Raw genomic sequence first — 16,137 nt, forward strand, 5'->3', positions numbered from 1 at the left:
GATGGGAGTTATTTACAACCGTCAAGTGGTGACGACCGACGCGTCCAACTCCGGTTGGGGGGTGGTCTGGGTCTGTGCACAAACCCTGCTTTCCTCCCTAAGGTGATTACAGCGTTTCAGTTGAATCAATCAGTGGAACTACAGGCTTTCCATCCCCCTCCCTTTGCGGAGGAGTCGGATAGGAGATTAAATTCCCTGTGCCCAGTTCGGGCATTGAGATGCTATGTGAATAGGATGAGAACTCTGCGTCAGTCTGATCAGCTCTTCGTCTGTCATGGTGAACGGACCCGAGGTCAAGTCCTCTCTAAGCAGCGACTGTCCCATTGGATTGTGGACTGTGTGTACTAATGACGGCCTACCCCCACCTGGGAGGGTGGCCGTGCTCTCAACCAGAGGTGTGGCTCTTCAGAGGTGCCTCGTTGACCAATATATGTACTGCGGCTAGCTGGACTACCCCGCATACGTTTTCCAGGTTCTACCAACTTAATATCGTAGATCCCTCTATGCCTTTAATAGGCAGTAGGGTCCTTGAGGTTGCACACTCACACCACCAACACTAGATGGTGTAGCGAGATGTCCCTCAGATGTTGTCCGCTAATTCTCCCTCATGACGGCTCTGGTAAACTTTCCCAAAAGTACTCAATTTGGCGGTCATCTTCAAATTGAAATGGAACGATAGGTTACGGATGTAACCCCGGTTCTCTGAAAGAGAAGATGACCGCCAACCTTGTGAGGTTGCATCACTCGCATTTGCAGGTTCAATGCAAAAGAGACTGATTCTCCACTCAATGACTATTTATTAGCTTGGTGAGGCGGGACCGAGGACGTCACTCCGCAGAGGGGGCTATCGGCAGCTTTGATATAAAATGCTCAGCGAATACCTGACAAGCAGGCATATCCCAAAAGTATTCAATTTGGCAGTCATCTTCTCTTTCAGGGAACTAGGGTTACATCCGTAACCTGTCGTTTTATGCTTTGGTTGTAAAGTCCATGGAGATGTGTACTCAGTGAAGATACTATTTGTGAGAAGTATGCTGATAGCCAATTATCTCAAAAGGGGCATTGTTTAGTTTTATGATCTCAATAGATAAAGACAATAATTTGGTTAAGGTATTAACATAAATCCCCTTGAAGTCTGTTTTATTCCTAGGTAAACACATAAAATGCTCACCAGAAATCGTGCGTCTTCCCTTCTTTTAGAACATGTAATAAAAGATTTGTTGGCTATAATAAATCAATAAAAATAAACATCTATGGCTCTTCAGAAAGCTTTGACAACAATTTGTTAATGATTTACAACAAATATAATCTAGCAAAACATATAATCTAGAAGTGCAATATTAGTTGGAATACCTGATAAATCATTGTAAGGCTTTTGGTCTTCATTTTCTATATTCAAGCTTTATCTTTTGTGTTTGGCTGAGTGTAAGTACTTTGTTCTAACACTGACAGTTAGAAACTTTATCCACAGGTTTGCAACGTGCCATAGATCTGTTTTTAATCCCTTTTAATACATTTGCAAACAAAAGAAACTGCCTAACATTTGTGCAAGAAACCATAGCTCACTCAAATAAAACATCCCCTTTACAGGGGCACTCTGTTGGCCACCGCCAGCCCTAATACAATAGTCAAAGCAAAAGCAAACCCATGATAAATGCATACACTACACTGGATCTGAGGAAAACAGATAACTTTAAAAATATCATTAATAGTCCTTTTAAACATACCAACACCAGTTCTTTACAGAAAATGAAAGGTGTATTACTTCAAATGTAAAGGCAGATCTACGTAAGAAGAAAAAACTTCCGTCTTGGCAATCCTAATGAATAGCTCTTGTAGATGGCATCAGTAAGTGAGAAAAAGAGGTTGTGAACCATGAACACTATTTGAAACAGTGGTGAGCCAGTGTTCCTTCAGTTTGCAAATCTTAATGCTGACAGTAATAGCCACACAGGCCAATCTGTAGCCACATCTTTATTTCTTCAGATTATGAACTGTGATTTTACTGTATTCATATAGATGTTTTACACAACTTGTCACATGCTTGTTATTGTGCCTACAATCACTATTCAAATTAAGTATGATATACAATGTAATCTTTCTTATTGTCTGATAATGTGCCACAGACTGTTTTAAATAAGCTCTGGGAACATAAAATTGCATTTCAGCAGTCTTCAATGAAGCTCACTTGTGTATGCGCCGTCAGTTTCAATTCTAATCGTTTATTGAGAATTTCAAGTTTCAGGTCTTTTCTAGTTGGTTGCTATGTGGCTAGGCAGAAGCTGTAAGGGTTTTCGTAAGAGTTATCTGTTTGCCTTGAATAGTGTTGTTTCAGATTTTGCCAGAATTTAGACTTTGAGCAGTCTCAAAGCAAAGCACCAGCCACAGAGTAAATAAGAAATATTACTGAAGAACTTTTGACTGTGGGTAAATAGCTGACTGTATTGGAAAAGGCACAAGAACACTTCAAGACCATTGTCAGGGTTAGATGAATGGCTTATAAAGTGATGTTTTTTAGTTCATTGCTAGTTTGTTTTGTTCATTTCTTGTAAATGTGTCAGTTTTGCCATCAAGATAAATGTAGTTTGACTTTTCTTTCTACAACTTATTACAGACTTATGATATCAAGTGCTTTTAAGGGTTGTAGTAAAGACTAACATTAACAATGTGTGTTGATGACATAAGGGTAATTCCCCTTATTGCCAGAGCACATGCTGATGCAGATTCAAAATAATTAATTCTGCACTTGAAATTAGGTGAGCTTGAATGTTTCAATGCTTTGATTTAAACGTATAAAGTATAAAACAAGAAATACTGACATTAACGCTGCTGATTACCAGTACAGCTATATCAAGTGGCACACACAACAATACACTGAAACCAGAAAGTATGGTGATACTAAAACTAGGGCTGTGTTCGAAGGTTCATTCGCTAGCCAGGAATTCTGATTTTTTCCTTTTTCTTTCTCTCTGTTAACAGAACCCATTTGACATGTATGAATACTGTAAATCACACATTAAATGTCACTCATATTCCAAATGTAATCTTTTGATTTATATAATGCCTATTAAATAAAAGTTGGGGGGGGGGGGGGCAGAGGGGAGGGGTACCTATAGTGGCTCTATTTGCTTCAATAAAATATGTACTGAATGCCAAATACCTAGTGTACAATACGTAATTTAAGTGTTATGGTAGAATAGGTATGAAACATAAAATATACGCTGTTTCGTTTTGGAGAAACTGAGCATTTATTTTCAACAGACTAGGGTGTTATAAAGAATGTACCCAGCATTGTGCAAAGAAAGTTGCAAGTAATATAGTGTAAGTATTATTTAGTCATTATTTTATAAAGGTTACAACTACATTTTGGTTTAAAAATAAATTAGCAAGAGCTGTATATGAAGATCCCAACCGAGGGTTACAGTAACATCCGATCTGTGCTTGGAACGTGAAACTGTTCAACAGCTGAGATTTTTTAATTTAAAACTTGTATGAACTGGAAAGCATTTTTTGAAACACTGTTTTCTTTTTTAATTTGTAAACGAGTTACCAATAACAAGACACATTACAATAAACTTTATATATTTTATTCAGCTGATAATCATTATTATTGTGATAATTTACAGTCCATAATCAACTGAAAATTGCATTATTGTTCAACACTACTATATATGTATTACAAGCAACATCAATTATGTGTACATAAACAACATGTATTTTAAATTAGAAAACCATGATTACTGTTCTATACAACATATTTTTAAACTACATGTGAATTACTTATTCCATTTATATGGATTACCTGTAAGATAATAGGATTTTCAATCAACTATAAACTAGTAGCTATGGTGACAAGGTCACCAGTAAATTATGCAAATTAGTACTATCAAAGGTTCAAACCTTCTTTCGATAATGTGTTCCGAACCTTCGAAGGTCAAAATGTACCCTTCATTACAGCGCTAACTAAAACACCTCCTACAAGCATGAATTGCCCACATACTGATTTTTTTTTCAAGTTTTTGCTAAACACAGTAACTGTTTGTTTATTTATTTATTATAAAGTATATAGTTTATTATTTTGTAAGTATACTTTAGGTCTGAAAAGTTCAGACTGAAATCATCAAGTTGTATTCTAAGGGCTAAATGATGCTTTGGATAAGATTGAATAACTCAAACTAGTGCTCCTTTTAAGACATAAATATAGTGACACATGTAAAATGTCATTCAAACATGGAGTTACTTTAATGGTATCCTATTTTTCTACTCTTTAATGCATAAATGTAACCCATTTTAAATGAACAAATACGGTACAGATTTGTCACATGTAAATTCTTTTTTTACTTTTTTTTTTTTTTTTAAAGACTATTAGGGTTTATCTGAAGAGCATTTGGTACAAAGTACTTTTTTTTAGTACCTGTTAAACATGTCCTGTAGCTGTAATATGGGACTTTTTATATGACTTCTAATGTGTCAAGATGAGGGTCATTGTCACAGCTATTATCAGACAATTGTGATAAGCTTAAGACTTTAATTAAACAACAAGCACTTAAGTGATTGTTTTATGACTCCGTGTATCTTGTGAGGTAAGACTTTTATTGCATATTGGAATGCACTACTGAAGATTAGATGAAAGGTTGTGAACTATTTATTGGTTACTAGCAACTACTGAAATACTGTATTTCAGCAAAAGCTGTGCATGCAAACTGCGTACCAGTATTCTAGCAGTCGGTTTTTTGGATTATTTAAATTATGAACAGACTTTATATTAAACTGTAATGAAGCTGTATTAGTCTTTAAATTTGGTTGTCAAATGAATGGTCCAAAAAGGGTTGTAAACTTGCTTAAGCAAGTTAGTATTTTATATTAAACTGGTATTTGCACTGAGATAATGTTCAATTATCTTTGTCTTCCTAATCTGTGCCTTTCTTAAAAACTTTATTAGACAGGAGACAATGGAAGTCACTTTCAAAGCAGGTAAGACCTTTTTGACAGAAATACAGTTATAAGAGCTGAAATCAGTTCTCTCTCTCTCTCTCTCTCTCTCTCTCTCTCTCTCTCTCTCTCTCTCTCCCCCCTCTCCCTCTGTGTGTGTAGATATGTATGAATTTTTTTTACCACAAATATTTTCCTTTCAGATATCCTGTTATGCAAAACTTTTGCACAACACGGTACTTGAATTACTTCATGAAATACAATCAGAGAACAGTACGAACAATTATAACAAACATTTTGCAGTATTTGTCTAGTTTGAATAGCGTACAATAAATATCTTAATATATACCTAATAACCTACTAGGTTTTACATTTTTTCCAAAATAAATTATCTTTTTATAGTTACTACAGAGAAATGATTTGATTCAGCGTGTTGTTTTATAGTCTTATCTGAAAAAACGGCACAAAATAATGGTTTTAGTGGAAAATCCCCTTTACACAAGAGTAGACGTTATGTACCATCATTGGTATAGGTAAAATATATTCCAGTATGTTCATGACAAGTTGTACAATAAAATTATTTAGGAAAGTTTTAGGTAAGTCAGTCAACTGAGGATTTTCATATATACAATTTAAAAAATACAATCCTCAAAGGTTGTTTTATTTAATTTACAAAATAAAATAACTCATTCAATTATTCTGTTGTGTTTTATAGGAGTTAGAGCAGATACTTTCAGAAACACCACCTGTTTGGAGAGGGACATCAAAACTGTTTCGAAACTTGTCTGATGGAGGTAAGGGAATTACATTGCCAATGTGATATTAGGGGGAAAACATTTTGAATTTCAATAATATGCAGTAAACATATTGTTCATATCATAGTTTAGATTAACACAAAAAGTAATACTATTGGTTTGGTGGTAAATATAGCTTACAAATATAATCTAAAAAAAGAATTGTACTTTGCTACGCTTGTGTTTGTATGTTTCTGATAACATTTTGTTTACACAACAGTGCATTAACAACATAATTGGCATTACAGCCAACAAATTTGCTATTGAGGGATGTATTGTGTCGATTTGAGGAGTGATGATATTAGGGATTCCAATAAGTTATTAGGTGTTTTTTTTGTTTTGTTTTTTCTTCTGTTACATTCAGATTGCATTGCTCTACCAACGATTTAGTTCCAAACTACTTGCAGTATATGCACACAACACTATCTAGTTTGTCAGATGTCCCAATTCAGTTTTTATTGTTTTTTTTTTTTTTTAAATGTGGTGCTGAATAATACGTTATATGGTAACAGCATCTCCTTTACACCAATTAGGGTTGTCATTCTCTTAAACCAAAACCGAACTGAAGCCAAATGCAAAAGTACTGAAAGAAAATAAAATGTTAGTTGGGGTCCCGAAACAACACTGTGAAACTGGAAAAAGCGGTAAACTGGGTGAAGCTGCAACAAGCGAAAGGGATACTGCAGACAAATATCTGGAAGCTGTTTTAAATGATAGGCTTCTGTAAGCAGGTCAGTTTTTATTTATATTAAGGTTGCTTAATTTATTGTTCATGTATTGAAATGAGTTTAGTTTGTCTGATTTATTTTGTTGCTGCATTCCATCAGCATGTTGATTGAATTCAAGTGTAAGCGCCTTACCATAGCGTCGTGTGTATTATAGTAACAGGCCATAATAAACCAGCATACTAAACGAGAACTTTGTGTATGTTTTTTGGGGGTCTGGCAGCAGGCCTGTTTAAGCTTTAGTGTTTTGCTGACATAAGCCTAGAGGGCATTTTAAATTGAATTATTAGAAGTGTTTTGCTCGTCAATATCACTTAATACACTTTTTTATTCTTTCTACATTGTGTCGATTTGTAGAATACATTGGTATGAGTGATGCCATAACACTGTATTGACCTTATTATCACAGTTTTAAAAAAAGTAATAATGGAGTTTAATAATGGTATGCCTCGATCCCTTGGCTGCACAAATGCAGTTTGGTTTTTCGGTTTTAAACTATCATTTTGGTTTTACCGAAAACCGACGTCAAAAACTGAACCGATCATAACCAACGCATCCCTAACACCAACTCCTTTAGGGGTATATTTTAGAATTTTTTGGGGGACTTTATAGAATCATGTGATGTCACTAGGATTTAAACTCTGTTCCACAATTCCAATACATATCTGTATTACAGAGAAATGACTCCTCTGACTCATGCATAACAAAGCTATTTTAGAAACACAGCTATATTTTAAAGCCAATTATGTTGAGATGATTTGCACAGTTAATGTGTCCACGGAACCTATTCATCTGAAAGATGAAGTTGTCATTGGATCTTTGAAGAGTTAAGTCCTACATTTTGTATGTCAGGTTTTAGATGTTTTCTTTCCCTTTTTTATTTGACTTGAATCCAATACCTGTTCTGGAACTGAAACTGAGGGGCTGTGTTGGGCTGAAGCTTTTTAATCCTGGCGTTAAGTTTCGAAGCTCCACACAAAAGTATTAGTGTGATCTTTAAACAAAGCTATCTTTGAAAATGTACAAAGCTGTTTGAATTCGGCAGTGTTGAGACAAGTTTTATATACCAGCCACTAATCACTGTGGACTGTATTAACTCTAAAAAGGGCATTGAATTACAGTTCAGACATTGAAGCTTTCTATAAAGTGATCTTGTGGAATTTTTTTTGTATTGTTTGACCACATTCATTTGAGCTTTGGCTTTGTTAAGGTAAATAATTTAAAAAACAATTTGGGTTGCTAAGATAGAAACTGTGTGGCATAAGTGCTATTGAGAAGGAATTTTAAGTATTTACTGTATTTAAAATAAACTTTTAATTCTTTGCACGGTCTAAAAAGTGTATACATGAGTAACTGCGATTGTAATAGCATCTTGGTATGCATTGAAAGAACGTCGCACTTGTTAGCATTTCTTTTCAATGTAATACAATTTTTTTTTTAAATAGTATGTGTTTACATTTACCTAAATTACTTTTTTTTTAGATCATTTGGAAGGTTGCATTTATGATAATTTTTTCATCTGGTTCAAAAACAATAATAATGTTTTGGTTTGCTGTTTTGGATAATATAAAAAGGGCAGAGCTAACATGTTTACTTGTTGAAAGAGTAAGTTTAAAAACTGGTATTAGATATTTTGAAAAAAAAAAACTATTGTGAATTAATTGAAGGCAAAGCCTTAGGCTTGCTAGTTTCTTTATTTATGTACATGTCCAGTACTATTACATTTAAAAATAATAATTTTATGTGTGGGTGGTACACAGATAATCGCCTTTCCCCTTTGTGGTTTACTGGGGCACGTTTTTGTCTGTACAATAGCCATTCTAGGATCTTTCTCCCATAACACTCAGTGCAGTCAACCACAACTATCTGTGCTCCTGTCACTGTCTGCAACTACAAACAAAAGAGGGAATGCTTTCAAGGCCTGCTAGATAGCTTCTTCTATGTCTGCTGACATGTTGCCTGACAGTTGCTCTTCCCGTCTTTGTTTTGTAACAAAGAGAGTAGCATCAAACAAAGAAGAACACAATACTAAATAAAGAATCCACATTTAGTGACAGATCACTTAATGATGTTTTACACCCCTTTACCAAAATATAAGAAGCCTCTGACATCTACAGCGATGCCTCAGGGGTGTTTTAATTCTCTTGGTTTGCATCCACTTATGAGGTCAATTATGTTGTTAATTCCCTATTTCTGTGAAGAGAACAACAACAACAACCATGGTTGGGAGGGGATTAGTGCTGCTGCTTTAATGGTTCAGAAGACTTGGTGGTTTTTGTTTGTGTGTCTGTGTGTGTGTATACTGGGGATTTTGACATACACCTAACAAATTTTTCTGTAACCTGGTAGGTGGCATCTTTTTAAAGATTGCTACAATACTATTCTGATCTCAACACTTGTCATTGTCATTTCTGCATTACAAAAAGAAACAGCACTGAGAATGATCCCGGAAAACTACTTTTTATTATGAGTAGTATTGATAGATATCTTGAACAACAACATGTATTATCATATTTTTTAAAATCCATGTAATATATGGGCTGCAGTGCATTATGAGAAATTAAAAATGGATTGGAGATTTCCTTTAAACTGATTGGGCAATACGAGGGCTTTAATCTCTGGTGAAGGACCTCGAATGGTATATTTCAAACTATGTTTAATCACGGTTCCAAATCAATCTGCCCAGAAATACGTAAATACAGTATTCGTACGTTTTTGTGCTTGATGAAAGACAATCTCCATTCTTGTACACGCCCTCTGAATGTTGTCTGTCAGTGTAGACAAAGTCTGCTTCCTCACTTTCTTATCTGTCTATTTAAATTTAGTATGGCAAATAAAGTTTGAAAAACATAGAGAATACTGTTTGATGTAAGCGATACAGTAACCACAACAGCAACTAGTCTCTGGTTTGAATGACGAGATGAAGAAATCAAATAGCTGGATCCGATTACTTTCAGCAACTTTATTTCAGCATATCACAGTAACAACACAGGCATGGTGCTCTCTTCTCTAACAAAGCCAGGAAATAGGCTGAATAAACTTTATGAACACACACTGTGAACAAGTTATTGAACCAACAGCACAGTCAGCATTAACACATAGACAACTAGATATTTTTAATAATTAAACCTTTTTTTTTTAAATTTCGCTAATGCATTTTAGGACCTAACGGTAACTTTAAATACTGAACTGTACTCAAATCCAAATTAAAAACGAAAAAAGTTAGCTGTACTTTTGTTCTTCACATTTTACAAACAGTTCACAAACAGTTTGCTTTTCTGTATCAGGTTCCTAAACTGAAGAACAGCTCCATGTAAGTAGAAGCTTTTTTGCTTTTCAGTATTGAGGTATTGTTTAGCAATTGGAAATATCCACGAAGTGTCCACTGCTGGGATAAGAAGCTTGAGTGAAGGCTACCACTCTGAGCCAATTGCATTACTCATGGAATAATGAGGAAAACATTTGTATTCATTAGCGACAAAGCGCTAATCGCTATCCATTTTCTAATAGCAATAGAACCCTCATAAGAGGACTTTACCGTCTGGTAACCTTCGGCTCAGGACATTTAATGACAGGAGTCCGGTCTTGCCACTTTGGGTTTTATTTCTTAAATATTTAACTAGGGGTTCTGTGCTCTTGCGGTTTATGATGTCACATAACCCCTTGATGACATATTTTCTCGTAATGCACTGCAGCCGATGTATTACATCTATGACAGACAGAATGATTCTTGGTGATAAATCTCTCTCCCAACCTGTGAGGGTGCTGTGTAAATGGAACAGAGTGCCCTGGACTGGATGGCCAGACAATTCATTCCCAGGGTTAGACGGAAGTCGGTAATCTAGAAAGGGGGCGGAGCTACGATAGACTAAATCATCGACCCTGAAGGAAAGCCACGGATTGGAGGAGCGGTTGCACTAGTTAACCAAGGGGTCATGATTGACGGTACAAAAGGGGGTGTAGCGACGTGATCTGTTCCTTTCTATGGTTAAAGCTGAACAGGAAGGAGAATGTGTATTGTAATCGTGAGTGTTTGTTTTGTTTTGTCGTGTCTAAAGAACCACTTGTTTGTTATGAGACACTGCACTTTGTTTTACAGTAAACTGTATTTGCACTAGGAGCACTAGAGCACGCACTGAGGACTGGTGAATGTGTTTGTGTTACGTGTGGGTGTAAAAAGATCGGGACTATTATTATTTCGGGACCACCCGTGGATTACAATGAAGTTGTTATCATTATTATTATTATTTACTGTATTTATGTCATCAGACCAATTGGATTTACAAATAACATATTATTGCACCTGGATTATCGTTGTCTGTCTGTTCACTGATCACTGCTGCATTCCTGCACCTGCACACTGTTAACCACTTTGCCACAATATAAAATATAGTTAAAATATGTAGTGTCATGTCCCAGGGATACAAACTGGTATGGCATTGGTCTGTATTACCGAAGAGACTATCATGTTTGACATACATTCAATGTAAAATGTAATAGTTTATTAAAGGAAGCAGTGGATAGACCATTAACTTATAAAGTTACATTTTAATCCAGAAATATGATATGTATTTAATTAAATTATGGTTTGTTTCAGGTGTTATTGCCTACACTGAATATCTCTTTCTGCTCTGCATTTTAACAAGTGAGTATGTCTAAATGTCAAACTACCCACACATTTCAGTTGAAGAAATAACTATCAACAGTATTTTGTATTTAAATTACAGATTCTACTTTTAATAATACAATTAAAATATAGTTGTTTTTTTAAATATAAGGCCTGTTACTTATATATATCTGTGTAATGTAATGGCCCAAGTTTGATTTGATTTTTTTTGTATTTATTTAGTTAACAAAAAAGCATTTTTTACTATTCTGTGACATACAGTAAATCTGGCCATGTGGGAAAAGGGAACGTTTAATTGTTTGCTTGCCAATGAGTTGTCAGTGCTAGCAAGGGTTCTTGCAACCTTAGAATGTATTTAGTTTCTTGAGGGACCAGGATGTATCCTTCCTACAGTATGCTGTATTGATTTATAGTTACTTTTTTTTCATATATAATAACTGAACTATCATATCATCCTGTAGAGGGCATTGCCCCTCCAGGTCAGGTTCAAGGCTCATCAGTAAGGCTGCATTTTTTCACAGTAATGGATTTCACTATTTCCATGAAATTTACTCATTGCTGTGTAATATATAGTTCCCTGTGAAAGTTCCAATTTCTGAAAGAGTAGTGTAAATTTAAATGTTTTTATCACTTAAAGAAATATAGCAAATGTTTGTCTTATTGATGCACTACCTGTTCCACTGCATTTTGGAACTTGGCAACCAATTTAGCTTGCTTCCAGTGAATGCTTTAACAGCTTGCATAGATCTGCACAATTTATTTTAAATGTCATCAATGAAAAAGACACCAGCTGTATCAAGATCGGAAATGTTTTTGCTGAAGGTCGCTCTATCCAGTACAAGGGGACATTTCACATGTCTGTTGTTTTTTATATATATTTTCATTTTGTTTGATACATCACAAATGGTTAAAATAATGTCTTTAAAATGTGGACATTAAACAATTTAATTTTCTACAATTTAGCATTTACTGTTTTTCAGGTGTGATTACAAAGAAAGTTTACCACATCAACCCATGGTGCATGCTTTCTAATCACCCTGTATAATAACTGGAGAAAACGATCAATTCTGAATGTGACAACGCTGTCCTGAATGATCGGTTTTTAGACTGTGAAATAAGTTTATTACAATGAAAAAAATACAGCCCTACTCATCAGCAGGGCAGTGTGTATACTGGCTGTATCATCCTCATGCAATTGGATGATACAGAGTATGTTTTACCTCAGGTCACTGCCCTTATTCTGTGTAAGCACTAACCTTGTAGGACACTGTACCCGCAAATTTTATGCATTACTTATGTGTGTTGGAAATCGTACCAGTCAGATCCTACTAATACGTTTCGTGTTGAATTGCGTCAATTTATTTTTGTGTACCAGTTTTATGACGTCAAAATGAAAAGAGCATCACAAACTAGCTAGTAGTAAGTAAATTTTTCGGCCCGCCAAAAGCAATTGAAGACTGAGCAATCACAGGGAGACATTTCCGACAGTTTGGACAACACAAAAACATCAGACCTACAAAAAAATCTGAACCAAGCCCAAACCAAATCAGCAAACTTCTCATCAGCCAGGATCTGCAATATCTGGACAAGAGCGAAGAAACTCCCTCTCAGGTATTAATTCTGTTGATTACCCTGATTGATGGAGTAAACAACAATATCAGGAATACAAAGAGAAATATATATAGCTTTTTTCAAAAGGCTCTGTCGTGTTGCAAATAAATTAAATGCTGTCTATGCAAGGTGTTCCACTAGCCCCTCAGTGGGTAGCATATAGTATATTCCCATTTGGAAGCACCCCAAAACTTCAACAGCAGTCACTAAAAAATATATATATATTAAAATATTTAATTTTTATATAGACCTTTTTATGATGCATAATCTAAAAGCAATTGACAGTAATACTTTGGTTTCGTTGTATAATATTAAAACAATAACAAGTCATTTTAAAAAAGCTAAATAATAATAACATATTGTAGATGGCATTTAAAACAATACATAATCCGTAGCTCTGGCTAAATATGGTAAAATCAACCAACACTGGCCAAGAAATTTTTGGTCTTTTTCATCTTTTTAAATTGAATTTATCAGATTTTTCCACCATTAAGAAAATAGTATGCGAATATATATCATATGCAATACACTGGGTCTTGTACATTTTGTTTTACTTATGCAACTTTGCGGTGGACTTATTTTGTCTTGTTCGTCGTGATTTTTTTTTTCTTTTTAGAGAAATTTATTGTCTGTTTCCAGTTTAAGTTTGCAAAAAAAAAGTATAATTAACTTAACATTTGTTTTGTGTTTTTACTACAAACCTTCTGGCTCTATAGCTTTGTATGGAGGAGGACGCTAAATCAGACGATTTAAACTAATCTCTGGATAGAAGTAACACATAGCTACTGTACTGTGTGCAAGGAAAATGTAACAGTATTTAAAATCCCGCAGAGAATTGCATTTATCAACTTTTTCCAACCGTTTTGTGAATCATGGAAGGAAACATTTCATTAACTAAAGTTATCAGGTACATTAATAATGGAATGAATGACTATTATAAATATTTATTTTGAGAAAATAATCGAGTAGTGTTCATTATTGCTTATAAAGACCCTGAGAATAAACGTACATTATGTCATTGTACTCACTCAGGTGAAACAATGTCTTGTAATTTGCCTAAATTATTTTTCAACAATACTTTCAAGAAGTATTGTAACATCCGTCGGGTCATAGAATAACACGTTTTTATCCATGTATATCTAAGCAGAATACATACTAACGAATACTTTACATTAAAAAGAAAACTAAATATTTTGTTTTAAAAAAAGCAAAACATTTGTATGGTTTCTGAAGTACTTTATAATGTTCCCCAGAGTGTTGTGAAAAAAAGGACACCATTTCCAAGATGCTACTGTAAAAAAATGTATTTTTAGTGAATTTATAGGAAGAGAGTCAAATATAGCCAAAAAATGCCTGGTCCTGGTGGAGCATCCCAATGAAAAATGCATGTTCCTGAAAGGGTTAAATAAACATGTACCACTTATGCACAGCTGCAAAACACTCATTAGAAAGTGAAAAATGTACCTCCTTTCAAATTAGCAAAACACCCATCAGATCGCAATTGATTGCACATGTACCAAAATCTGACACTTGCTGACATTACACGGGTCGTATTTTGGGATGCGTACCACTTTCTGACAAGGTACCACTTTCTTACACTACACCGGCACCTTTTTCAAACCACTTTAAACACTTAATGTGATGTAGCACACCTTGCGCTATAGGAAGTGCGCAGCTAAACCATGCTATGCCTTAAAAGGGTGGGTAAATCGCCTGCTCACACTTAAACGCTGCATGGAAACATGTTTTTTGTTTTTTGGGGGTTTTGTTTCCCGTGCTTTTTTATTAAATTTGTTTGGTGGCCAAATCAGGGAGGCTGCACTTACGGTTCTTCAACACAACCTAAATTGTGGAAACCCAGTTTAAGAAAGCTGCACGGTGTCAGTCATCGTGCTCGGCCAAATTGGAACTCAGACAGAAACATTTAAATATACCTTCCTGTATTTTAATATTAATTGGGTTATTTGTATTTGGACTGAGAATTTCTCTCCCTAAAAGAAAACAACATGAAAACCCAAGTTACCCAAAGGTACTACCAAAATAGCGTGAGAAAAAGGTGCGACTTGTTTTGATTTTTCCATGGAAACCCCACCATTTTTGTTTCCATTTTTATAATCTTTAATTACCTTTAATGGAATAAAGAATTATTGAACAATCTGCCATTGCACCACTGTTTTTAAACAGAATGACCAAGTAGGGCACCTGCTATTCATTTCATCCCATGGATTATTCGTTATAGTCTTTTGCTTGTAATATTCAGGGATGTCGATATTTAGTAACCAAAGGGTCTTTTGGTGTTTTTTTCCCTCAAGAAAACAGAATTGAGTATCTTAGTTACAAAATAGCTGTAATCTGTACATATGTTTAACCTATTTTGTTTCTGCTTATATGACACTAACAAACATGTTTTATGTGAATCCTTTAGAGCCTCATGCAGGTTTTAACATAGCTTTCAAGATGTTTGATGCTGATGGCAATCAGATGGTGGACAAAAAAGAGTTTTTAGTGGTATGTATGGTGTGTGTGTGTGTATATGTATGTGTGATTATATATATATATATATATATATATATATATATATATATATATATATATGTATATATATATGTATATGTATGTATATATATAATCTTGAGAACTGTCATACAGGAGGTTGAGAAAATCTAACCTACAGAGAATTCTGGCTACATTAAACTTCTATTAAATAACAATAATAAAAAAGTGAACATGTCACACTGACAATGTTAATAGATTTCTCAACACTTATTACTTATTATTTACATATGTTTTTAGAGCAGGTGGTGCAATTAAAAATGATTACACCCTTCAAGCGCAACATTGCATTGGTCATCTTAATTAATGTATGTTTCTTGCTGTTTAAATTGACTTTATGTTTAGACTTGTTTTACTTCCACTGTTTTCTGGACAGATTTTGCTTTCACAGAGCACTGAAACAACCAAACTAAACACACTTTGTATGCCCATAAGAACTAAACTGTTTTATTAAAATAAATCTGAGTTTATTTGCAGCCTTTATATTTGTTTCCTAACCAACCAAACCACATTGGGTTTGATATAAACCGCCCACAAAAAGTGTGAATGGGCCCTTAAATGACCTGACCTAATAATAAATACAAATTATTTTAGTTGATGCAAGTACAATTGTGTATAGTTCACGCTTGACTTTAGATGGTCACAAGATATGTTTTAAATGCCAAAGTAACAAGTGCATTTTTTAAATTATTATTTATTTATTTTTTACTCAGCTGCAGGAGATATTCCGAAAGAAAAATGAAAAAAAGGGAAGAAAAGGAGATGCTGAAAAATCTGCACAGCTGGTAAGGATGGTCACAACAATGGGTTACCTTTGATCTCCAAAGCAAGGGTTTTAAAAGATTCAGTACAGAGTTTACTTCTGGGAGCGTTATTGCAATTTGAGAGGTTTACA

The 16,137-nt window shown here is 34.7% G+C and overlaps 1 protein-coding gene across 8 annotated transcripts in view; it reads left to right on the plus strand.

Annotated features, from left to right (window-relative positions):
* Positions 1 to 16,137, plus strand: part of LOC117421521 (calcium uptake protein 3, mitochondrial-like) — a 69,318-nt gene that overhangs the window by 35,961 nt on the left and 17,220 nt on the right. For all 8 annotated transcript variants that reach the window (XM_034036027.3, XM_059026932.1, XM_034036029.3 and 5 more), the window contains exons 3-7: positions 4,943 to 4,974; positions 5,648 to 5,726; positions 11,049 to 11,096; positions 15,115 to 15,197; positions 15,956 to 16,027. In XM_034036027.3, the coding sequence (XP_033891918.3) occupies positions 4,943 to 4,974; positions 5,648 to 5,726; positions 11,049 to 11,096; positions 15,115 to 15,197; positions 15,956 to 16,027 (314 nt within the window). The remainder of the gene's footprint in view (positions 1 to 4,942; positions 4,975 to 5,647; positions 5,727 to 11,048; positions 11,097 to 15,114; positions 15,198 to 15,955; positions 16,028 to 16,137) is intronic.

Source organism: Acipenser ruthenus, chromosome 1 (genome assembly GCF_902713425.1).
Source record: "Acipenser ruthenus chromosome 1, fAciRut3.2 maternal haplotype, whole genome shotgun sequence".
Lineage (NCBI taxonomy): Eukaryota > Metazoa > Chordata > Actinopteri > Acipenseriformes > Acipenseridae > Acipenser > Acipenser ruthenus.